Source organism: Xyrauchen texanus, chromosome 41, assembly GCF_025860055.1.
Source record: "Xyrauchen texanus isolate HMW12.3.18 chromosome 41, RBS_HiC_50CHRs, whole genome shotgun sequence".
NCBI classification, from domain to species: domain Eukaryota; kingdom Metazoa; phylum Chordata; class Actinopteri; order Cypriniformes; family Catostomidae; genus Xyrauchen; species Xyrauchen texanus.
In genome coordinates this window covers 9,638,857-9,664,096 of record NC_068316.1, presented here as the reverse complement: position 1 = coordinate 9,664,096, position 25,240 = coordinate 9,638,857, and the positions used below count along the sequence as shown (strand labels likewise).

The 25,240-nt window shown below is 37.9% G+C and overlaps 1 protein-coding gene across 2 annotated transcripts in view; it reads left to right on the top strand.

Annotated features, from left to right (window-relative positions):
• The window catches only part of arhgap29a (Rho GTPase activating protein 29a), a 67,217-nt gene that overhangs the window by 38,828 nt on the left and 3,149 nt on the right, over positions 1 to 25,240 (top strand). Inside the window, exons 3-21 of one of the 2 annotated variants that reach the window (XM_052114166.1) lie at positions 2,699 to 2,842; positions 7,682 to 7,778; positions 8,212 to 8,284; positions 8,920 to 8,980; positions 10,172 to 10,318; positions 10,776 to 10,840; positions 10,995 to 11,105; positions 11,211 to 11,291; positions 11,944 to 12,114; positions 14,765 to 14,902; positions 15,641 to 15,831; positions 16,875 to 17,029; positions 21,615 to 21,740; positions 22,110 to 22,208; positions 22,410 to 22,573; positions 22,866 to 23,054; positions 23,157 to 23,294; positions 23,791 to 24,023; positions 24,384 to 24,699. In XM_052114166.1, coding sequence (XP_051970126.1) covers positions 2,699 to 2,842; positions 7,682 to 7,778; positions 8,212 to 8,284; positions 8,920 to 8,980; positions 10,172 to 10,318; positions 10,776 to 10,840; positions 10,995 to 11,105; positions 11,211 to 11,291; positions 11,944 to 12,114; positions 14,765 to 14,902; positions 15,641 to 15,831; positions 16,875 to 17,029; positions 21,615 to 21,740; positions 22,110 to 22,208; positions 22,410 to 22,573; positions 22,866 to 23,054; positions 23,157 to 23,294; positions 23,791 to 24,023; positions 24,384 to 24,699 — 2,699 coding nt within the window. Of the gene's footprint in view, positions 1 to 2,698; positions 2,843 to 6,198; positions 6,464 to 7,681; positions 7,779 to 8,211; positions 8,285 to 8,919; positions 8,981 to 10,171; positions 10,319 to 10,775; positions 10,841 to 10,994; positions 11,106 to 11,210; positions 11,292 to 11,943; positions 12,115 to 14,764; positions 14,903 to 15,640; positions 15,832 to 16,874; positions 17,030 to 21,614; positions 21,741 to 22,109; positions 22,209 to 22,409; positions 22,574 to 22,865; positions 23,055 to 23,156; positions 23,295 to 23,790; positions 24,024 to 24,383; positions 24,700 to 25,240 lie in introns of those variants that run through there. The other variant, XM_052114167.1, reaches the window with a different exon arrangement.

Below are 25,240 nucleotides of genomic sequence, written 5' to 3'. Positions count from 1 at the left end.
GTGAGGCATACTCATTCATGAAGTGAATAGTCATTTAGCAGATGTATTATTCTGAAGTGACTAGCAGAACTCTTACAAGGAAAATTACAGCCTTTGCTCAAGGGATCAGTAGTGATGATTCATGGATTCTTTGTGGGATTTGAATCTACAACCTTCCGTTTATCCGCCCTAAAATTTTGCCACTACACCACACTGCACCTGGAAGCTAGCCTGCTTCGGAAGCCTACTTGACTCTACACATTAAATCAAATTAAGGGCTGGATTTTTAAATGCTAATTAGTGTATCAACTATCCAAGATAAATTGAGGCAAATTATTCTAGATTTTTAATAAATGCTCCTTTTGATAAATCATTCAGTTTGATTATTCAATAGACCGATATATAGAAACAATTTGTTCACCTATATAACTCTTCTGCATAATACTAATGTGGTCAGACAGTCTTTCTGGCCAGAGAGTAGCTGTAATTTCCAAGCAGTCACCATCCACGGCAGCATTAGTTCCACCACGGGCTCTTTTTGTTGCTCTTCAGAAAAGAGATGGAGCGAAATAAGAGGGTAGAGGGGGTAAAGTCTCCCTGATCCCCTTTTCCATGCGACTGGTAATCCAGAAGCCACTGTCAGCACAAATGTGGCTTTGATAGCCGGGAGAGTAAGGGACTGGACATGGTGTCCCTGAATGTGTTTATGGTTATGTGAGTGAGTGAGTGGGTGTGTGTTTGTGTCATTGCAAATCTATGCGGCAAACAGGTCAAAAGAAACTGTAGAAAGAGGCCAAAGTTTAGGCAGCGGTGAGGGAAGTTTAGTTCCAGTTTAAGATATCTTAAGGCTTATTTACACTTGGTCAAACAATTCGTCTTAATTGATTAGATTGCTTACCAATTGGATATGCACATTTCATTAATAATGTTTCAGCAAAACAAATAAATTTGATCTTCTAACCTTATGCTATATGGAAGTATAGGGGAGTTGATGATGATGCAGATTAGTGAAATTTAGCTGCACTTGATGTGTCTCATAAAAAAACTAAAATTAGGAGACCGTTAGAATTGAGTCGACGATTTTGGTACAGAAGGCAACAGATTACTTTCTTTGTTACTTTTTCAAAACCAAAAAGTTAAACGGGAGAGAGAGGAAAGTCTGCACTGGATGGCTAACTTAAGATTTAATTTGCATCAGTTAAAGCGTTCGTTTGATAAAAAGAGACAGTTTCCATTTGTGAGGAGTAAAGAATGTGGCCTGAACAACCAGATGCATTTACACTTGACCAAGTCACGGCTTCTTTGCATCTCAAACTACCTCCTTGATTGCTATCTTGTCTTGGAGGGCATTTCAACTGGGTCTTTTCATGATCGGATAGCTAGTATCCGATCAGTGAAAATACATTGTGTAAATCATGAAGAGCTTGAATGAATCTGGAAAGTGGATGGCACTGTTGAGGGTTGTGCCGTTGGTGATTGGAATGATCAGACAAAATCAAATGTCCAAAGTTACATAATCAAGTGGATAAATGAGAAATTATATCTCAACTATTCACTTGGAGTATCTCTGAATTAAGTGTGTTTTAAGAAACTGAGGTGACTCAAGGTATTAATCAGACTTGTTCATTCCATTGCATTTTCAAACTGCAGGTTTCTAATCTAAACAAAAGGTTTATTCAGAGTAAGTGTAAGCTATTCTTCTGTCAAGTCATGTTAAGTGTTTAATAAAATGTTTGGGATTGGCATTAAGTGTCAACACATTGGCATTAGGCGTCAAATTAAAAACATTTGTTGCAGCAAGGGGGCTAGAGCGGACATTATTTTGAACTGTCTGCTTCTACAGTGAGTCATGGCGGAGCAACAGTTTGAAGAGAATATTGCAGAACAAGTTAAAGTAAATATATTTATAACAAATTAGCTAAATAATAACAAATCCAGTTTAATGACACAGACATTTGATAGTAACTCTATTGCCCCCTTGAGCACCGAGGGTTATGTCACAGTAATGCAAGAACACACACTTCGCATCTTCAACCAAACCATGCGTTAGCAATGCACTGGCCAATTTGCATATATGCATACTTTCTTTAAGTGTGTTTCTGGCCTTAGTGATTTGAACAACTTAACCTTAGCACTAACTCTTGCAAGTAAAGCCTAAAGTATACTTTGGATTTGACATGAATGCTAAAGTCTACATACATTCGAACGCTAGCCTTTCAAATTATACTTTATTTGACTGTGCGCACATACACAGGTGGTTGGTGGATGCGTGCTATAACTGCTATGAGATACTGGACTACTTATCTTCAAGTGTTTATTTATACCCCCAAAAATGTCTTTATATTCCTTCAGATTCAAGTTATACAAAAGCAGTTATCTTCTGACCTCCTCACACATGCTTTCTTGACGAGCACATCTACTGTGTTTGTTTCCATATTCGTCTCCTCTTGTTTAGTGGTGATTGCATCTTCTTCTAGAGTTTCTTTGTAACAGTTACAGCCACCTTGTGGACCCAGAAATGACTGCAAATAAATCCAAGTGCATGCGTGTACTTTTTTGTGAAATTTTTGTCCTGTACGCAGAAGCCAAGCATTCGCATCTGACTGAAGTATACTTTGGGCTTAACTCGTCAAATCTTTATTTGCTTTTTGCTATTATGCTGTTGCAAAATGTTTTGCTTATGACTGTAATGTGTGTCTGTGTGTGGGCGGGTTTCCAGAACACCAGGACTGTTTACATCAAGTGGTTCACGAACGTCTGGGAGAGCTGTTGCGTGTTCTGAAAGCCGTGATTTCGAAACACCACTCCCTCAATTCAGTGGAAATCCTCAGTGCAGCAGGGACCCTCATCGCAAAGGTCAAAGGTAAACTCAAATTCTCCAACTTTAATATGACACAGTACAGAAAAATTAGAAGGAGAGGCTTACTCTCTCTTTAGACATGTTGATCCTTAAACTCCCTCTAACTGGCTGCCCAGTCCTGCATTGCACAGTGCAACATCACTCTGAAGTCTCTTGTCTCTGGACTGGTAACCATACACCTGAAATTCTCAGAGATTATTTTCCAGCAGGATTACAGGTTTCTCAAAGAACATACACAAGAAAGTCAAATCCCTTAAAAGAGACTTCTTTGTTTATCAAGATAGGAGGTTCTCAGAAGACTGGAATTGCACTGCGGTTTGAAAAGCAGAACAATGTCCATCTGCAAGTGTGTTTGTGTGTGTGTGCACGTGCGCTGGGTGGGCAAACAGTTAAACTTTGAGTGGAGAAATCCCATTTTGCTCAGTTCCTTGGTAAGAGATTAGCATCTCCAATCAATTGGCTTGTAGACAAAAATCTAAGAAGTTATCTTCATATTTTTTGCTTTTGTTTGGACTCACTTTGCTTTTTTCCAGGGAAAGAATAACAATCTGGCTTGAGGGGAGGTAGTTGTGTGGGTTTGCGTACATCGGCCTCAAAAAGTGTTTGGATATTTAAGTCATATTTAGTTATGTAAAGAATGCCACTACATTAGATAACAAAAAATCAAACCAAGTTGCATCTGCAAGCAAATTATGCTTTATCTTTTCTCAGAACTAATTTCACTTATCTGAGCAATTTTTGCAATTATTTTAACCAACTGGCCTCAAGCTCATTTAAATGGATGTATGTTCACAATTGTGTCTTAGCAGAGCAACCATAGGTGTAGTTCCTCACATTAACCATGGACACACGCCACTAAGTTTGACAACCAGAATGAAACAAATACATTTAGTTATCTTGTTTTTTATAATTTAAAACCTTCCAGCGTGAAATGTTTTGCTTGAAATGTCTGCTTGTGCTCTCTATATTGAAAATAAATTCTGCTTGGTTAGATATTTTTTATATAATGCAATAACATTCAACTTATCTGGTATTAGAGATGTCATTATTTGATGTTAAAAGGCTGTGGGTTCCCATTTGTTAAACAAAGAGAAAGTAGAACTTGGTAAATGAAAGGTTTTGGTTTATCTTATGCTCACATTACCTGCACTCTACATTGTTAGTGGGAACTGAGCCTAAAAGCCTATAGCTTTGTTTTCACATTTGGGCTCATAGTGGATCATGTGATGTTTCTGTATAAACACATCTCCAAACCTTTTGGCTTCCTCATTCTAAATAATTCAATCCTGTTATGCAAACTACTGTTTGGAATCAAATAGCAATGCAAATTATTTCACTTGAAAATGTGGTTAATTTGACTTGAATTTGATTTGTTAAAGTAATATTCTGGATTCAATACAAGTTACGTTAAATTGACAGCATTTGTGGCATAATGTAGATTACCACAAAAAATGTACAAGGGATGAAAAAAAGAAGAAGCAAAAATGGTGGTTACAGTAAGCAATTGCAATGGAAGTGATTGGATTCATAGACAGTAAAATACACACTGTCTCAAAAGTATAGCCAAAAGATGTATAAATGATATGTGTTAACATGATTTTTAGCGTGTAATCTAGCAAATGCCGCAACACTGGTAAATTATAAAAAATAATGACTATGGACTTGCCTCATTCACTCCTAATTTCATTACCGTAACTGCGATGTTTGCTTTTAAGCACGAGTGAGACGAAATTATTTTTGTGGTAATCAATATTATGCTAATAATGCTATCGATTGAGCTTAATTTATGTTAAACCTGGAACATTCCTTTAAAAACTAAGGATGGGTCAGCTAATGACTAGTAAGGTCAACTAGTAGTTTTAGTTCAATTTCTTTCTTTGTTTAGTTTTGACACTTTCTTTAAAGATAAATTTAGAGATGCAAGTTCCCTATAAAAACTCGAGGGTTTTAGTGTCAGTAGCATCTAAATTCATTCCTTTTCAGTCCAAGTAGCTGACCAGTTTTTACACCCCTTTTAAACAGCTGATTTCCTATCATTGGTTGTCAAACAAAAAACTTCTGAAGTAAATCAATGTGAAATTGCAACTGCCACCACTAGAGGGGCAAAATGCCTCTTGTGTTTAATACACATGGATTCTCATACCAATCTCTCTGTCCCTTTCACACACACTATAACCTTTGTAATGTGACGATTTAATAATCAGTGTTCTAGCTCTGTAGCACAGAGATTAGAATAAGAGAATGTTGAATATCCAGATTGGGGAGCTAGAGGCATTATAAGCACTCCGCTGTGGCGTTTGAACAGGCCAGACTCTCATTTTCAGCCCGGCACATGTATCCGCTGCAGAAATGTGACACTAACCCCACTGGCTGGGCCTCAGGATAAGATGGGGACCAGCAGGAGTTTAGGCAAACCTTCACACAGAGGCTCTAGGGAGGACTAGGGTCCAGAACATTATGTGAACATGGGAACACAAACTCACCAGCTCTCCAAATGCTGGATCCTGATGGGAAGCTATGCGCTGATGTTGACGAACCTTGTGGGACCTCTCTGTGATAATTTTCGTGCTAAGCATTCCGTTCCGTTCTGAGAAAATAAAAACCCGGCCTGTGTTTTCTTGAAAAAGAGCCACAATGAGATGTTTCATCTTCCTCTTTAAGTATTGTATGGCTATTACACAAGACGGAGGCTTTCTCATGCAACATACTGCACATATTGGGTTTCAGGAGTAATTTTCTCTGGTATTGCGTCTCTCATGGGCAAAACAGGGGTGTTTTTTTCTCAGCTGGGGTAATTTTCATCGGTACTCACATCTCTTTACCTCTCATCACCTACAGCCTCCAAAAGCCCCCCTCCCTCAAATGACTGACTGACTTTTTAACTAAATGCTGCCCTTCTGCTTTCCTGGCTCTTTTGTCTATGAATACAGCCACATCGAATTTCTCTTCTCACCCAGTTAGAACATAATTTCAACCACCTCTTATGTGAGGACGTGTGAGTGTCATTCATATCTGAACAGATATCTGGTATCTTCTGTGGGAAACATCTAAACTCAGTCTCCTGGGGTTCTGTTCAGTGTTTTCTCTTGTACATGTTTTATCAGTTCTTCCCCTTAGATTTGGAAGAGAAATTGATTAGCAAGCCTGACCGGTGCCTGCTTTCCCAGGGAGAGGGGAAAAATTAGAAAAAACAATGTCATTTTTGCTTGATGATGCAACTTCCACGTTTGGATTGTATGTGGACGGTGAGGGCTGCCATTGTGTTCTCGTGAGCTTCAGGATGTCCTGTTGGGGAGGGGTATGTGGAGGGATGAGGGGACGTGACGACCAGACAGAACTTTGTAAACGACAGTAGAAGGAGCGGCAGGTCCACATCACATTTGCATTGAAATCCAATCCATTTTTGAAATATCTCCTCAAGGTTTTAGAAGATTAACTTGACTGGCTTGGTTTTTCATTAAATCAAGGATTGTCCTCAAGGAAAGAGCTTGTTGGGAAATTTTAAAGAAAGACCCTAAGTAGTCTTCCAGAAACTATTTGATCTTGGCTTTTCTTGCCATCTATAGTCGTCTGTCTTCCCTGGTTGTTCGGTGCATGCTAACTGGATGGGAAGTGTGGTGGTCGGTAAGTTGAATTGAGTCTTGAAGGCATCATTAAGTGAATGCTTATCTGCTTCTGAGACAGGAAACCCACACTAAGACTGCATATTTCTTGAAACAAAAAAAGCTCCTAGAGTTTTCCTCTTAAGAGATCTTGGAATTCTGAAGGTGTTCCTGTACCTCAGCTGGTAGGACATTGTGCTAGCGATACCAAGGTTCTGGGTTCGATAAAGTTGATACCTTGAATATACTGTAAACTGCTTTGGATTGAAGTGTTTTCTGAATGCATAAATGCTAATTTTCATTTGAATGGCACCAAAAAGTTAACTGCAATGGTTTTCATTGAAGGTCTTCAACAGTTTCCAGCAATGGTTAGTTTTTAGGAGAGATTGCAAACCTTTGTTAGCAAATAGAAGGGAATCTAGTTGAAATCAGATTGAATGGAGTACCTGAACATCCATTGGCCTTTTCTCTTCACAAATCTTTGTTCCCCTCCATTTGGGAGGTTGGATTGGCGGTGGGGTGGATATGGAATCCAGGGAGGAGGGTGTTGAAATGGGAATGGCGTCAGTGGTTTTAGTGGTTTGACAATTGTTTATTTTCACAGTGGAGCTTATTGGAGCTGATTGTAGCTTATTTACATTTCTGTTTAGTTCCTCCCCATTTTTAACAGTCCGGTGTTTAGACTCAGGAAACAAGTTTCTCTCTAGATTACAGACTGTGCCAAAGTTTTACATATAATATTAGAGTAGAATTTGACCCTAATTTGTGTATCATTTTTATATTTGTATGTAGGAGTTGACTGAATTAGCTGTTAAATCTGTTCATTCTAATAGTTTGTTCTTTGGAGGGTCCAAAATTAATACTCAGGGTCACATGTGAGAAAAAATTAGACATGGCGAGTAAATAAAATGTTTGCTGGACATTTACTGGTAACTTTATTAGGAACTAAAGCATATGCATTTAAATTCCAAAAGTGAAATCAAAGAGCTTATGCATCTGTGGACAATTATTGATCAGAAATCTTCAAGGATAAGTTAAGTTTTTACTCTATGTTGCAACATCTATAACTACCGTAATCAGTAATGTTGCTACATGTATTTATAATGTAATTGTTGTAATCCAATCTTATTGTGTGTATCCATTCTGTGCTAATAGCAGGTTTTGGGTTATGCCTTAATACTCATGACCATAGCAAGAGCTCCTTATATCTTCCAATCATATTTTTTTCATCATCAAACAGGTGTGAACTTCAAGGAAGTGAATGAAGATAATAAGCAGACGCTCTTTTCCGAGATCTACACTTCCATAGATACATTGGCCTTCACGTTTGGCAATGTGTAAGTACATCAGTTAGAATTAATTTATTGTTTTGTCATTGCATGGCATCTGATTAGTCATTTGAAAAAGTAGCTAAAAGGCAGAAACATCTGCAAAAAGGATAGTGACTTTCCTGAGTCAGCAAAACAAATGTGTGTTCAGCTAAAGTCTGATTTATAAGATAACACCAGCTCTATTTTGGATTTGGATTCTATTTGGGTGTGCATGCTGCTTTTAATGTCAGGAGTGTGTCTGATATAGTTAGTCATGAGCTCTGTTCTAAAATCTAGTTGGTATTTTATGGCATCATAGGACATAAATCCATTATGAGCTGAGAGAAATTTTGATAATAAATATATTTAATTGCATAATAAAAAGTATTGACAAAAAAATAATTTAGTTTTCTAAAAAAAAATTAATCCTGAGTTTTTTGTTTTGGTTTTCTCTTTTCAGAGTGTCTGATTTCCTTATGGGAGATGTAGAGAACGGCTCGACCTCGGGGCTTTCTCAGACCCGCAGAAGTAGGGTAAGGGGCTGTTAAGACCAAACATGTCTTTACGCTAAAAAAAGGTAGACACAGTGCAGCAAATAGGACAGGAAGAAGGTATCTCGAGATGTATTTTTAAAAGCTGATGTACTCTTTAACTTGACCCGACATTGAAATCTTGCGGTCATGCTCAAGACGCTGAAAAAACAGCGTAACGTCACAATGGTCAAAGATCTCCAACTAGAACATGTTTAAACAGGAAAAACAACTGAAAAAAACAGTGCAAAGAGATACAAAAATGTTCTTGGTGTGTATGGCCTTTTGATTTCCCGCTTTCCACTCCACATCATAGACTTTAAAGCAGTGAAATCAGCAGGTGGTTGTGTACCATGTCAGAGGCTAAAGGATGTGGCCTCTCTTTCTCTGGTGTTGATATGGGGTCAAACCTCAGTAAAGAAAAATAGAATCAAGGTTTGTTTTTGTAGAAGAGGGCTTTTCCTGTTTGGACCGCCCCTGTGATATATCTGGAAAAAAAAACAGTGACACTTTGACATTGTGAATGTGTGCTTCAGATAAATCAGATATGCCAAATAAAAACTTTTCATTTTATCTTTGGGATTGTTTGTTAGTGCTTTTTTGCACTGTTGCCTGTGTAAATTGCTTTCTTCTTTCAGTCCTTTGAAAACCTGACGGTGGAGTCTGGAGGATGTGGACCAGAAAAAGATGACCCACCAGGTGAGTATCAATATTCAGTTTACTGTACCTTGAAATTATACAACGTTTAATTGTGTAAATCGTGTTCCTGATCTTATTGTGAACAATTCAATGGTGCATGAAAAAAAAAATCTTTCTACAAATCAAGGACCAAAACCGGTTTAAGGAACGAAGACTCTTTCAATTGTTTCGGAGTGAAAACGTTATTTTTAAATGCTGGTAACTGGTTAATAACTGGTTCATTTCATTTGGATAATTTTTTTAACTAAACAAACACCAAAAGGTTTATTACAGTAAATTTTCAGAACTACACCACTTCATGTTGCCCAAAAAAAATTACGCTTCTCCCTTATTAGTAGAACATAAGCATGTGCTTTGACCCTGATGGAAACTGCTGCATTGCACATTTGTTTGCCTTACTGCAAGTTATGGATGAAGCATTCCGTGATATGCTAAAGACCTTTTTGACAGCTGTATGTAATTACTATGTACATGCATGGGAAAAAAATCGAATTGCTTATTTGAGGTAAGGCCCTTATTTTGGCCTTGTTTTTTCAAACCAGGTTGCTTTATTCTCTTGTGAGATCTGGCAACACAGCAAATGATTTATCACCCACTCTTAGCACAGAGTACTGTCATTTTAAAAAGAATGTTACTAACCGTCCTTTATTTCATTTTAACCTGCTACCATTTGGAAAAGTAGGCTGTGGAATGCCGGAACTGGAACGAAACAGTACCGTTTCTGCTCAGAACGTACCAAAATAAAAAACATTTAGTTTATAGTCCCTGATACAACATATAGTAACTTGCTACGAATTCAACTTTCCCTTTTGGCTGATACTCCAACCATCTGTCAGTTTTCACAATCCAATAAATTCCCCATTGATAAAAACATTCTGATCATGAAATAATTTGTTTCAACTTGTGCAGATAATCTAATCACACACAGCTCGCTGTTCCCAGATCAGATTTCACACACTCACACATTCACCGTCATATTAAATCTTTGCAGGGCTGCTTAGTGCCAATCCACTCTAATAAAGCCCCGTGATCAGCACACAGATTCCATCTGTCACTCATAATCACACATGCGCAATCACCCCCCTGGTGAACAAACACCCATGTCTGGGGTGAGTTTGGTGGGATCCATGTGCCAGTGCTTGCTTCTGACCATCACCAATGTGTCTGGCTGTGCGTCTTCCCTTCTCGCAGGTCCCTCTTCGCCCGCGCGGCAGGAGGAGATGGATGGAGCTTTACTCCGGAGTGACAGCGGGGTGGAGTCGGCCCTGCTCTATGCCAAAGCCTGGTCAAAGTACACCAAGGAGCTCCTGGCCTGGGTAGACAAACGTCTAAATATGGGTGAGAATATCAGCACAGATTCTGGATATCTGTAAAGGCATGTTTATGTCTGAATTTGAAAAGGAAGATGCAGTTAGTTGTCTATTACATCATTTATTCAAGTTATAGTCATATATTTTTCTAAAGCAGAATTATATTAGATTGCTTTTTTTGATTGTAGTGGTAAATCAGTTTAGGTTTTTCAGTGACAAGAGCCATAGAACAGGTTAATCGATGGCCAATATTTGAGCATTATCACTAGAGTAATAGTGCTTTATATACTGAGTATCAACATGGCTGTGATACCTTCATAGTCACACGTCTGGTATTCAGTAGCTTGTAAGCCTGATATTGCTTTTATACAACAGATCTATAACTAAAAATATTATATAGAGTACCTGAATTTGACATTTTAGACCCAATATGGGCAGCTTTTTCGTTAACAATTTGCATCCTTTATCGGAACCTGTATTCTCAGACATTGAGTGCGCAAAGAGCTACACCAAGATGGCTGAATCGGCAAAAGCATTGGCGACTCAACAGGTCAGTGTTTAAAACTCTCCTTTCTCCTATGATACACACTTCAGTTGTGCAGTTTCATATAAGTACAATGCAAAAACGTACACTCTTCCTTTCTAAGACTGTGACATATTATTTGCTACTATCTGTTTGTTCAATTCTGTGTGGTTTATTCCAGGAGCACATGCCATTCCAGGATATTTATATCTCTGCCTTCAAAAATGATCTTGAATATAGCCAGTTAATTATGCAAACCACAGCTGCGCTCCAATCCAACAAATTTATGCAGGTATGACTACCATTCCATCCTTGATTTTCATTGGCTAATAGATGGATGAGAAATGTACAGACTTCTATAAAAGTGTGTTTGCTTCTTTTTTTCTTCTTTTTTCAGCCTTTGCAGGCTCGAAAGAATGAACTCGACAAATTAAGAAAGGAGGTGAAGGAACAATGGCAAAGAGTGCAGAAAAAAATGGTTGGTGGATTCTTATGCAAATCTGCCATATAAGTACTTGTGAAATACTCAGCTTACCAAAAGCTTCCCCCTCAAAACAGAGTTGTCCCAACCATCCGCTCGTCATTCGGATTCCTCTGCTGATCTAATAGGGGCTCTGTGTTAACACTAATTACATCAGATTCAACTGCAGCAAGATTTTTCTGTTGGTGCTCAGACAGGTCTTTGTGTGAGGTATTTGTAGATGGCCATTTAGCACCTAAGCATGACTTATTATTGCATAAAGGGAGCAAACAAAGCTTAGGGTAGAGCTTAAAGGCTGCTACAACTGAATTGTGATTGCTCATGTTCTTCAAATCCCTATGAATTTGCGCAAAGTGTTTATATCCTATAGGAATATATCCTATCCCTTTATTGTGATTATTTGCTATTTTTGCCCATCTTATAATGCAAAATAGAGCCCATATTCTCCACTTTATTTTTACTGTACGTCCATTTATGATGTTTGTCAAGGTTTCTTGTGCCCAAAAATAGTCATACATTTCTATTTCAACCCTTTTTTTGACCCTTAGAATTAAACAGGCTGTTTTTGCTGCTGTTCTTTTAAGATTACTAGATGTAAATGTCCTCTTACGATTGGCTAATTGTGTTTGTTTGTATTGTGTATGTACAGAATGAAGCAGATAGTGCACTGAAGAAGGCCAGGCTACTGCAGGCGCAGAGGCAAGAGGAGTACGAGAAGGCCCGTTGCTCCACCAGTCGAGTCGAGGAGGAACACATTGGAACAACAGCAGCAAAACAACTGGAAAAGAGACGCAAACTGGAGGAGGAAGCTCTGCAGAAGGTCTGATACGGGCATGACATACACAACACTTCCTAACACAACCACTTCATCCATCCATGTCACAATCCTCTTTGGGATTGTGGCTTGATCCATTCTTGCACTGTGCCTCTATACTGTTTATGTAATTGAGAGTTGAGGCGTAACCGAATATAAGTAGCAATACTACTAGCGTATCTCAGCTGTTTTCAAAATAGTGTTTCTTTTCCAGTAATGAGCCATTTTCATTTCAAACAAATAGCCATGTATTGTGAAAAATTAAAAAAAATAACACGTTGTATTGTGTACACATTGCTCACCTCTCTCTTATTTAGTACTGGGTAATCCAGTTAATTTTAGCTACATATTCAGATGGTTCATTTCAATGTGCATTTAAAAAAAACAGTTCACTGATTCCTTTAAATCAAAGCTCAGTATTGACTGTTAAACTAATTCCCAGTTAGTGTTCATAAAGTCTCTGTGGCATTTTACATAGTGTTTTTTGAAGCAAAATAAATATTTCTTAAAAACACTTTACAATCAGGTTCCATTTGTTAACATTAGTTAACAACATTAGTTAACGTGAACTAACAATGAACAATACTTAATAGGAATGTATAAATATTAGTTAATGTTAACTCCAACATATACAGTTGAAGTCAGAAGTTTACATACATTTAGGTTAAACATTTTTTTTTTTAACCACTCCAGATTTCATATTAGTAAACTATAGTTTTGGCAAGTCGTTTAGGACATCTACATTGTGCTTGACTTGAATAATTTCTCAAATTATTCTCAAATAATTGTTTACAGACAGATTGTTTCACTTTTAATTGACAAAATCACAATTCCACTGGGTCATAAGTTTACATACGTTTACAAGTTAATTGTGCTTTTAAGCAGTTTGGAAAATTCCAGAACACGATATCAACCCTTTGGACAGTTGGACAGCCAATTAGCTTCTGATAGGAGGTGGACTGAATTGGAGGTGTACCTGTGGATGTATTTTAAGGCCTACCATCAAACTCAATGTCTCTTTGATTGACATAATTTCCAAATGCCTGAATGTACCACGTTCATCTATACAAACAATAGTACGCAAGTATAAATACCATGGGACCACGCAGCCATCATACCGCTCAGGAAGGAGACACATTCTTTCTGCTAGAGATTAATGTAGTTTTGTGAAAAAAGTGCAAATCAATCCCAGAACGACAGCAAAGAACTTGTGAAGATGCTGGAGAAAACAGGCAGACAAGCATCTATATCCACAGTAAAACATGTTTGGGCCATAATGATCATCTAAATATTTGGAGGAAGAAGAGTGAGGCTCGCAAGCTGAAGAACACCATCCCAACCGTGAAGCATGGGGGTGGCAGCATCATGCTGTGTGGGTGCTTTACTTCAGGAGGGACTGGTGCACTTCACAAAATAAATAGCGTCATGAGGAAGGAAATCTCAAGAAATCAGCCAGGAAGTTAAAGCTCAGTCCAAATGGATAATGACCCCAAGCATACCTCCTAATTTGTGGCAAAATGGCCAGCAACTTATTGTGAAAAGCTTGTGGAAGCTTACCCAAAATATTTGACCCAAGTTAAACAAATTAAAGGCAATGCTAACAAATACTAACAAATTGTATGTGAACTTCTGACCCACTGGGAATGTGATGAAAGAAATAAAAGCTGAGTGCTGTGTGTCCAGCTATCAGCATGGCTGTGATTCAGTCGTAGGCATGAGGCCACAGGTAATCAAAGCTGTGCTTTTAGATGGACACCACAGAATGATTGCGAGTGTGGAGTGATGCTACCATATGTGCTATCGGAATTATCCTGTGTATTTCACTCATGTTCAAGTGTTTTGTTGTCGGAAAGAAAACATGGAGGATGCCAGTTTAATTCTTGTATATTTCTTGAGGAACTCTTATTTTGACACCGCTCTATCCTCTGCCATGTTGAAAGTTTACATCTTCTCCCAACGTCTCCCAACTGGAGTGTGTTTGATTACTTTGTCTGTTGCAACTCTCAGATGTGATCGGCAGTAATACTGAAGCTGTTAGTTTAATTCTATTTCTCAGCTATGGTGTAGTAGTAATCCGAGCGATCATGGCGTAAGGGACAATTCTGGTTGACTTCAAAGAAATTTGTGCACTGACTCTTGTGCTCAACTTGCTCATGACTCACACAAGACATTCTTGTCGCCACCTGCTTGTTCAAATCTTTAATATAACAGGGATTAATGAACATTCAAACATCTAGCTGCTCTTACACAGCTGCACTGCTCTAATACATTTGGAATGCCATGAACACAAGCTGAGGGATACTAATGTAAAGCATCCCAGTGCTGATGGTGTAAGCTATCAGCACTGTTGGAATGCCTCTTGAACAATCAGATTCGGGGACCGTTTTTTATACAACTAACTGTTGTATAAAATCTGATAATATGTAAGATGTCCCCCTAACTACTTTTCATAAGCGTAGCTTGACCACAGTTTATCTTTTTTAAATTATGAGTTATGCTTGTAACTTGTCAAGTTACAGTTTATTAGTAGCTTCTGCAATACTGCTGTAAATATTTTGTTGCTGTATTACACAAAGATGATTTTTGCCCAGGAAATTAGAAAAGCAGAACATTTCCTTGTCTAAATATAACTGTGTATGTATGTGGCCGTTTCTAGGCAGAGGAAGCCCGAGAACACTACAAGCATTGCATCACTGATGTCGGGGTAAAGAGAGTGGACCTGGCCAACACCAAGAGTGAGATCCTTACTCAGATACGAGAGCTTGTGTTTCAGTGTGACCTGACCCTGAAAGCAGTGAGCACACACACACACACACACACACACACACACACACACACACACACACACACACACACACACACACACACGATATTTGATAAAACCAACATATTACTGGTCATTCAGACAAAATAGGCACACCTGGTCTCCTTTTGGGCCAGTATAATGGGGTTCCTATATTTTAACAAAGTGACCTCAGGCTACAGATTACGTGTTTCCCTGTGTCCTTACCGCAGAAATAAATAACACCTACTCCACGTTAGTCTGCCCAATTGTCAACAGACAACAGTGTCACATAGCAAAATATTTTTGTTTATTTTATGATTTACTTTGTAAAATCTCAGTGAACTCTCATTGGTCCAGAATCCCATACCACATAGCTGGATATAAAACATTAAATACTTTATATGTTCTAATAGTTTTATAGTTAGTTATATAGTTATATAATTAATAAATCATTTTATAGTTCTATAGTTTTATAGTTACAAGTTTTGTATTCCCATAGGGAATATTGATTTACAAGTATAGATGAAATGAAATTACACCACAAAAAAACACATAAATACATACAAATTTCATTTTCATAATTTATAAATTGACATCACAACCAAACGCACACCCACATATGAAATAGAAACTACCATCTCCACTCATATCTTTCCTCTCCAAATTCAAATAAAAAAAAATATTGTACTGGGAACTAGCCTGATTTGTACTCTTTTGATGATACTAATGCATTTTTTTTATGTGTAGGTTACGGTTAACTGGTTTCAGATGCAACAGGCCCAGGTGGTGTCCCTCCCTGTAAACTTTCAGACACTGTGTGAGAACTCCAAATTGTATGAACCTGGACTATGTTACACTGAATTTGTGAAGAGCCTGCCCTCTGACCAGACCAGAGGGGAATCCTTCTCTTTTGACTTCTCTGGTACACAGAACACAGGGTATGTCTGGAGTTTATAATCTTTAAATTTGTCCCTCTTCTTTGATATTCCCAGCACAGTGAGTATCAAGGAAAATCCCTGTTTTGGAATCACTCTGCCAAGTTATGCTTTTTTCCCCTTAAAACTGGCAAAAGCCGGCCTGTTTTCACCAGTTCTGTGACTTTTAAGCCATTGAGTGATGGAGAAAGAGAAAGAAAGAGCGAGGAATTGTGTTGGTAAGAATGTCACACAATTGTGTACTCGCCCTCAGGGCTTCCTGAGGAAATGGCTGCAGTCAGGGAAAAGAGAGGGTTACATGGAACGAGGCAGAGAAATTAAGGGAGGAATATCGCTACTTCTTTTTCTTTACTAGCACTCACGTCCGCACACACTCATTCTCATACCTGATCAGAACCTTGATATCAGGGTTGGTGATATCCTGGTTTTTTGGACTATATTTCAGAGCAACCACTTTGAAAAAACATAGCTCAAAAACAGTCTGTTTAAAAACATCCATGTTTTAGATGCAATATGACAACTTTTTATTCAGTAAAATGTCTAGGTTTTCAACTTTAAAGAGGAGAGTGACTGTTTAAGTGTTTACTGGAAAAGCCCTAAGGGACAGCAGAGTGGTGAAAATGAAATGACACCAATCTCTCTCTCATTCACATGTATGAAAATTGTTTATATAGTATACAATAACCCAGTAGCATTTGTTCATTGTCGAGATGCTTGTGGAAAAGGCATCATCTGGAAGGTACTGCATTCGTTTGTACAAACATTGTCAGATAAACTGATAAACATCTTTTAAATAGCCAGACATTTCATGAATGCTACTCTGTAGCATTCAATGGACAAGGACCATTTTAGCAACGCTCCAACTTTACCATTCAAAATAAAAGGTTTTAATGGCCACTGTACATATGGAGACCAAAGACCTTAACTCATATAACAATTTATGCAATGTCTTTTATCAGTTTTACTGTATTGTAGGATACAACTAGTTTAAACTGGTTTAGAATTGTTTGAACTGTTTTTCTAAAATATTTTTTATGTTCCTACAGGCTGCCCCTTTCAAAGCGAGTGAAAAGCAGTCACTCATCCCAGGTGTCTCTCACACCTGGTGACTTTCTGAGCGCAGACGAGGTGGAAAGTCACGTCCAAGCACGCACAGGAAAGATCTTGGAAGGTCGCTTAAACAGTAGCACAGATATACAAGGTAACTCATAAAACTACCTTTTTTGAACAATGATAGTAGCTTACAGCAAAAACATCACACTTCACATCCTGAGCTGAGAATGAAAGTGCAGACACATTTCATCGAGGTTCAGTTCAACTGGTTTGGCTGATTCTCCTGGAATGCTAAAAGTGAATCGGTCTCTCAGAATGAGCCCTCATCCATCTCTTTCATGGACAATGTTGTTCTTTTCACTAATGGCAGATCATACTTTTAGTCCAGGTACACTTGTCAGACCTGGTTTTAAGAGAGATCAATTGGACACATTAGAGTTTTAAGACATCTCATTAAAGTTTATGAGATTGTGAATTAGCATCAGCTGAAGAAAGGGCACAGGAGGTAGGCTGCAGCTTTTCATGCAGCACTGCACCCAGCGTCCTCTGCTGATATTGTTATTATTTGTTACAGTCATAGGTATCAGCTTCATATATGCAATGAATTATGCAGAGTCTGACCCATTACAGTAGGGTGCTTCTTCAACTGAGGGCACTTTAGCACTGTAGACTTCAAGAAAGTAAGTCTCAGTATAACCTATTTCACACTCTGTGATTTTACATGCACCACACTTTTGTCATTTTCTTTTTTAAAGTCATGAAAATTCCCACCACGGTTCCTAAACGATACTTTTTCGGTACCAATTTTTTAAAATCCATTTCAACGAGATTACAAACATTACCACCAAAAAACGTTGGTTTTATTTTTTCAGTTTGTTGACTTTTTTTTACAGACTCAAAGACTCATCTCCTGAGCCTTCTGGTCTCCTCGTGCCAGGGTCGGCAGGGGCAGACTCTATAACATCAATGTGAAGAGGAAAAAAAACAAAACAAGAAAGCTAAACTGTTAATTCAGCCAACCCTAAGGATAAATACAGTTTAACAAGATATCTAATTTAATGTGAGTTAAACTTGATCAGTTACTGTCAACCTTAAAGCATTTTTAGCATCGATTTAGCTAGCTATTTATAGCCATACATCCAAACAATATCTTAGGTTACGTAGGTCACAGTTTATAAGACTATGTCACCATGCACAGAAACGTTAATTTAACAAGTACACAAGCATGTACCACAAGTTAGCCAATTTTGTTTGTTGGTTTGTTTGCTAAACGTTAACCTACCTGTCCTAGTCCCAGTCATAGTGCCACCGCATTCATCAGTAGTTTGAGGAGGACTTGTGTGGGCATGTTGAAGGAAGCTCTGTTGCAGAAGGATGCTGAGAGGAAGACTGCACCGTCTTGGTCTTCTTGCAGTCGAAGAAGGAGCAATTTTCTGCTCTTAAGTGTATTCCGTGCACTGTCAAGTGCTTCATCAGATTTGTCGTGTTGCCAGTCTTGGCAGCAATTATCTTGTCACAAATATTGCATCGCACGCGAGCCTGATGAAATGTAGACAATCTTTTGATATTTTCCACATCTTTTACATCTATGGGTGTTGGGGCACATACACACTACAGCCTCACATGTGAGCCGCTTCTCTGGGCGTAACCGGTGTAAACTAGTGTTTTTCCTTGATGCCTAAACACAGCTAATCACTGGCACTTTTGGATTTGGGCACATCTTGCGTGCTACATACTTATCACTGACGTTGATGAGATTTTCCTCTTAGGTATCGAAATTTGGTACCGAACGACAAGACATTTTTTGATACACGATAGTTTAGAGGCAATTCGTTCAGTGCCTAAAATGTATTGAACTCGATACCCAGCCCTTGTCATAGTACTGTATACTGTATAAAGAGCCTCCAAAAACAGCCTAGACCTTCAAGAGCATGGATCATTCAAGACTTGTCAATTTGCCAACAGATGCCTCAGCAAATAATCCAGCACTTTGAGAACAGTGTTCCCCAAAGACTAATTTTGATTTTGGGCATTTCACACTCTACAGTGCACAATATAGTTAAAAGATTCAAGGAATCTCGTAACATTTTGGTGCGTAAAGGGCAAGACGAAAACCACTTCTGAATGCGTGTGATCTCTGATCCCTCAGACATCACTGTCTTAAACATCATTCATCTGCAATAGATATCATGAACATGGGCTTGGGATTACTTAAGTAAACCTTTGTTTGTCAACACCACTCACCGCTGCATGCACAGATGCAAGTTAAGACTTAATTATGCAAATCAGAAGCCATACATCAACACAGTCCAGAAGTGCTGCCGACTTCTCTGGGCTCGGTCTCATCATAGATGGAAAGTAGAACAGTGGAACTGTGTTTTTGGTCTAAAGAGTCCACATTTCAAAAAGCTATTGAAAAACAAAGCTGTTGTGTTACCCTGGCCAAAGAGGAAAAGGACCATCCAAGCTGTTATCAGCGTCAGGTCCAAAAGCCATTGTTTGTATGGGCCAGGGGCGCATCAGTGCCCATTGCATGGGTAACTCACACATCTGTGTGAACACCATGAATGCAGACAGATATGTACACATTTTGGAGCAACATATACTGCCATTCAGCACCATCTTTTCCAGGTACGTCCTTGCATTTTCCAGCAGGACAACATCAAACCACATACTGTCTGGATTTTAATTGCATTACAGTGTAAGGAGAGAGTGTGGGTGCTAGATTGGCCAGCCCGCAGTCCTGACCTGTCTCCAATTGAGAATGTGTGGCACATTGTGAAGCCCAATGTGGCAATGAAGACCCAGTACAATTGTGCAGCTAAAGACCTGCATAATGGATGAATGGGGGAACATTCCACTTTCTAAACTTAACAAACTTGTGTCTTCAGTGTCCAAATGCTTAATAAGTGTTATTAGAAGAAATGGTGATTTTTCACAGTGGTAAACACTCGACTGTCCCAACTTTTTTGGAGTGTGTTGCAATCATCTGATTTGAAATTACTGTTCATTTTTTGTAAATAATTAAATTCACAAGGTAAAACATCATATGATGTGAACATTTCAATATAGCAAAGTTTTAATATAATTTACAAATCACACATTTTTGTTTTTATTAGCATTTTTCATACTGTCCCATCCTTTTCGGGAATTGGGGTTGTACAATGGCTGACACCTTTGTCTTAATAAGTCTAATTTCATAACTAGCATTTTATTTATCCTAAAAAAACACAATTAAATACTATTTTCACACTTTCACACTCTATGGCCTGACGCCCATAGAAATATTCTGCTTACAAGCAGTGCTGGTTAAATTACACAAGAAGTAAGCCACTACAAATTACTAACTACTTCTCTAAAATTGTAATTAGATTATTTTACTGGTTACTTTTTCTATGAAGATTATATTTTTATATCATTACTAATTACTTTACTTTCCAAAGCACTTGTCACAAACATGTTTCTGTTTTTCTCAACAAATTCAAAATAATTGTTCATTGTTGCACACACTTCAACAGAAATGTAAACATGAACATTTGAATTCACATTTAAATTATATTAAACATAAATATAATTTTTTTAGAAATATTTGTAACCCAAGGAATGTTCTTAAAATGACTTTCATTGAAAGTCAGTAACTGTTATCTGATTACAAGAATTTACACTAGTTACACTACTTTTTGTAACTGTAAATAATTACTTTGTAATCCAATTACACCCAACACTGCTCCCAGGTGATATTTAACTTGAATTGTATTTGTTTTCTTCAAACATAACTTTTTCAAATGAAGTATACTCTTCACTGACACTTTTGTTGACTTTGAAAACAAATTTTTTTTTTTTTTTTTGAGAAAACCTTATTAGGGGTTACAAAATTGTTTAGTGTAAATTATACCAAAAATGTGAGACATTCGTAATTTATGGAAATCATTTTCAAACTCAATATTAAAATAGTTTGTTTATTTCACTCTTTTTTTAATAATTATTATTATAGATTTAAACATGTAATAATTTATAATGAATTTACAAAGTTTTTTATTGAAAGTCTGGGTCTAGGACAAGGCTAAAACAATAAAATATTTACATAACAGACATTTAAAAAGTACCAAAAAATAAATGACGATGGCCTGGTAAAAAGTCAGTTTTAATTTTACCTTCATAGAACAAAAAGAAAAAATGTGTAAATCTCCATCCATCCATCTTCAACCGCTTATCCGAAGTCGGGTCGCGGGGGCAGCAGCTCCATCAGGGGGCCCCAAACTTCCCTATCTCAAGCCACATTAACCAGTTCTGACTGGGGGACCCCAAGGCGTTCCCAGGCCAGTGTGAAGATGTAATCTCTCCACCTAGTCCTGGATCTTCACCGAGGCCTCCTCCCAGCTGGACGTGCCTGAAACACCTCCCTAGGGAGGCGCCCAGGGGGCATCCTTACCAGATGCCCAAACCACCTCAACTGACTCGTAAAAAAATCAAGTGTAATTTGATCTGATCTAAATCTGTTAGTTTTAATGAAGTATATCAACCACAGGGACTTGAAAATGCCCAAAGTTGAAGAAACACCCATAAATTTGACAATGTTAGAAATCACTATGTATTATGTACAATACACTTGGTAGATAAATTGCTTAAAAGTGAACCATATTCCGACACAAGTCGACAATGTTATGACTATCCACACCATGGATGAGCCCAAGCATTTCTGAATGTCCTCTTTGCATCTGTGTGTTTGATAGCTCTTAGGGCCCAGGGTCCATTCCGTGCCTGGAGAACCAGCAGTGGTGGAGGCATGTGCAGTGACTCTGAGAGTGCTGGAGGAAGCAGTGAATCTCGCTCAATGGACTCCCCAACAGCAAGCCCAGGTACAACAAACCATGTGTGCCATAGTGCAACACATGCAGTAAGAGTAATAGTCTTTTACAGTTACAGACACTATAATAATCACTCCCTTGAGGCAAGCAAATACACATGATTGACAGGTCTTGAGTCACGAGCATGCATGGCATAGTTGTGGTAAACAGACCAGTCACAGCTCCTGCTGCATACCATATTGCAATGTATTGCTAACAGTAATTTTTCACTTTATGCTCATTCTCGTGTACAGTTGTGGATGATTTTGCTAAATCATTTGAATGTTTTGTAAGAATTTGTTTTAATAATTGTAAAAATGAAAAATATGCAACAGATATCAAACTAAAGTCAACTTATAAGACTTTTCCGCCTTGATCCAGGTGACTTTAAGAGAAGGCTTCCTAGAACTCCATCCACAGGCACTATGTCTTCAGCAGATGACCTAGATGAGAGAGAACCACCATCTCCTTTCGATAATGGTGAGCTTTTGTGCATTATGTAACATATGCTCCAAAGCTGTTTGACATTGCACACATTTTATTTTACTAGAACCTGTAGAAAATGTGTAGAATGTTGTATAAGCATGTTGACTGTCCACTGGAAACATTTTTCAAAGTCTTTTGGGGAGGTCTAAATGTGCACACACATGCATTGTTTTCGGGCTCTTCTTGTCTCGGCAGGTCTGAGTGAGATGGTAACAGAGGCAGCCAGCTCTCCCGGACCCTTCCGGAACACGCAGATGTCTAAAGCGGCTCAGACGCACAAGCTACGAAAGCTCCGCGCCCCGTCAAAGTGCAGGGAGTGTGATAGTCTTGTGGTATTTCACGGTGCTGAATGCGAGGAGGTGAGTTTTTAAAAATCATGCATGTGTTAAATAAAATTAACAATAGTATCACAACTCAACATGTTTCATTCCTTTCAAATCCAGCCAGTGCTAGATTAAAGTCTCATCCTACATTATTTCCTGCTAAAATTCTGTTTCACTCAGAAATTCGGCATATTATTTAATTTAAATTTGTTGCGAATACCATTTCATGTTGTCTTCAAGGTGGATAATAAATTGTGGCTTTGCATGATGGGGATTTAATTAACTATTTAATTCTATATTCTAATCTTAAACTCTGTGTTATTTTTAGTGTTCTCTTGCTTGTCATAAGAAGTGTTTGGAGACTCTAGCCATCCAGTGTGGGCATAAGAAGCTACAAGGAAAACTGCATCTGTTTGCTATTGACTTTGCTCAAGCTGCCAAGAACAGTACTGATGGGATCCCCTTTATTATCAAAAAGTGCACCTCAGAGATTGAAAACAGGGCTTTGAACATCAAGGTGTGTTGTACTTCTCTGCGTCTTAGATATTTCCTGGAGGACATAAACCGTTAGTTTTGAGCAACACTGAACTAAGTTTTTCTTTTCTTTTTTTCCTTCTAGGGAATCTACCGTGTTAATGGGGCCAAATCAAGAGTAGAGAAGCTTTGTCAGGCTTTTGAGAATGGCAAAGACCTGGTGGAGCTTTCAGATCTTTATCCTCATGATATCAGCAATGTCCTGAAACTCTACCTTCGCCAGGTATCTATCAAAGTTTTGATAGTAATTTTTTTAATGCTACTGAATAAATTAATAAATGCATTTAATTATTAAAATGATAAAACGTTTTTGTTAAAATGAAAACTCTAATACATAAAAAAAAAATGTATACACTATTATGTAAAAATATGTATTACATTTATTAAATATAGTATTAAATATTAACATTATTAAACATTTATATAAAAATAAAAATGAATAAATTAAAATAAAATAAAATAAATACATTATTATTACTACTACTACTACCTCTGCTGTTGCTACTAATAATTGTAATGTTAATTATAAATGAAATATTTTAAGAATTTATTAATAATTTAAAATAAATGCAATGCTGATAATAAGCCATGCTTTCCCCGAAATGTGAAGAAATTGTATTTATTAAAAAAAAAAAAAAAATAAAGCTTTATATATAATTAAATATTATATAATGATGTATTTTTCTTTTATGATAAAATTATAATTTTAAACCCTTCAGCTGCCGGAGCCCCTCATTCTGTTCCGTTACTATAACGACTTCATCGGTTTGGCCAAAGAGAGTCAGAGTATCATTGTTGATGAAGTAGAGGCATCAAGAGGAAGAGCCATCTCCGACTGCCCACAGATCAGCGTGGAGCTCAACCGGGTCCTCTTCAAAATTAAAGACCTGCTGCGTCAGATGCCTCCAGCCCACTACAAAACCATGCAGTTCCTCATTCAGCATTTGCATAGGTGTTTGGCTCTCACACAGATACAAACAAACACTATTATTGAATGATGTTATGAGATTTGTTCATTTAAAGGGATAGTTTACCAAAAATGCCTTCATGTTGAACCAAACCAGTATGAATATTTCATATCACTTTCATTGCATGTTAAAAGAAAGTAATGACATTGAATGGTGACTCTGCCTAACATCCCCTTGTGAGTTACACAGAACAAATATGAGTTTGGAACAACATGAGAATGTGTAAATGATGCAGAATTTTCTCACTAAGATCACTTTAGCAGAGAAACAATAATGATAATACAGAGAAAACTTATTTTTTGTGCCTCTTTGTGGTTTGTAATCACTTTTTGTCTTTCTAACAGAGTGTCAGAAAGGGCTGATGAGAACAAGATGACCGCCAGTAATCTGGGTATCATTTTTGGCCCCACGCTGATCAAACCCCGACAGGCTGATGCAGAGGTCTCTCTCTCCTCTCTGGTGGACTACCCTTACCAAGCCCTGATCGTGGAGCTCTTGATCCGCCATTATGAGATGATCTTTGATACTCCACTGAGTCCTCTTCCACCCTCCTCCCCTGTTGGAGAGAGCTCGCCACTCCCCATCAAATCACGCTTCACCTCTCAGGAGAAGGAACACATGCTTAGCCGACATTCAAAGTCCCTGGTGGGCATTAAAGAGGTGGGATTATTTCTCACCAAAATGAAAATTCTCTCATAATTTACTCACCCATCATCTCATTTATATGCGTATGACTTTCTTTCTTCTACTGTACACAGATGATTTTTAAAAGAATATCTCAGCTCTGTAGGTCCATAAAATGCAATTCAACAGGGTCCAAAACTTAGAAGCTCAAAAAGCATATAAAGAAAGCATAAAAGTAATCCATACTACTCCGGTGGTTAAACTGATGTCTTCAGAAGAGATATAACAGGTGTGGGTGGGTCACATTCTTTGTGCATATTGCCACCTACTGGGCAGGGAGGAGAATTTATAGTCAACACAACACAATATAGTCAAGTAATTTGTCTTGTTTTCTTTTAAAACTATTTAAACAATACAAAAATATTTAAGCTATTTAGACTTGCTTTCAGAGAATACATCTTGAAAATAAGTGCATTTTGTCTTCCTGCACTGGCAGATATCTTATGCATATGATCCTGGAAAACGATAAAAGACTAATTAATAGCAAATTACTCATCTTTATTGCCAGGCCTGGAAA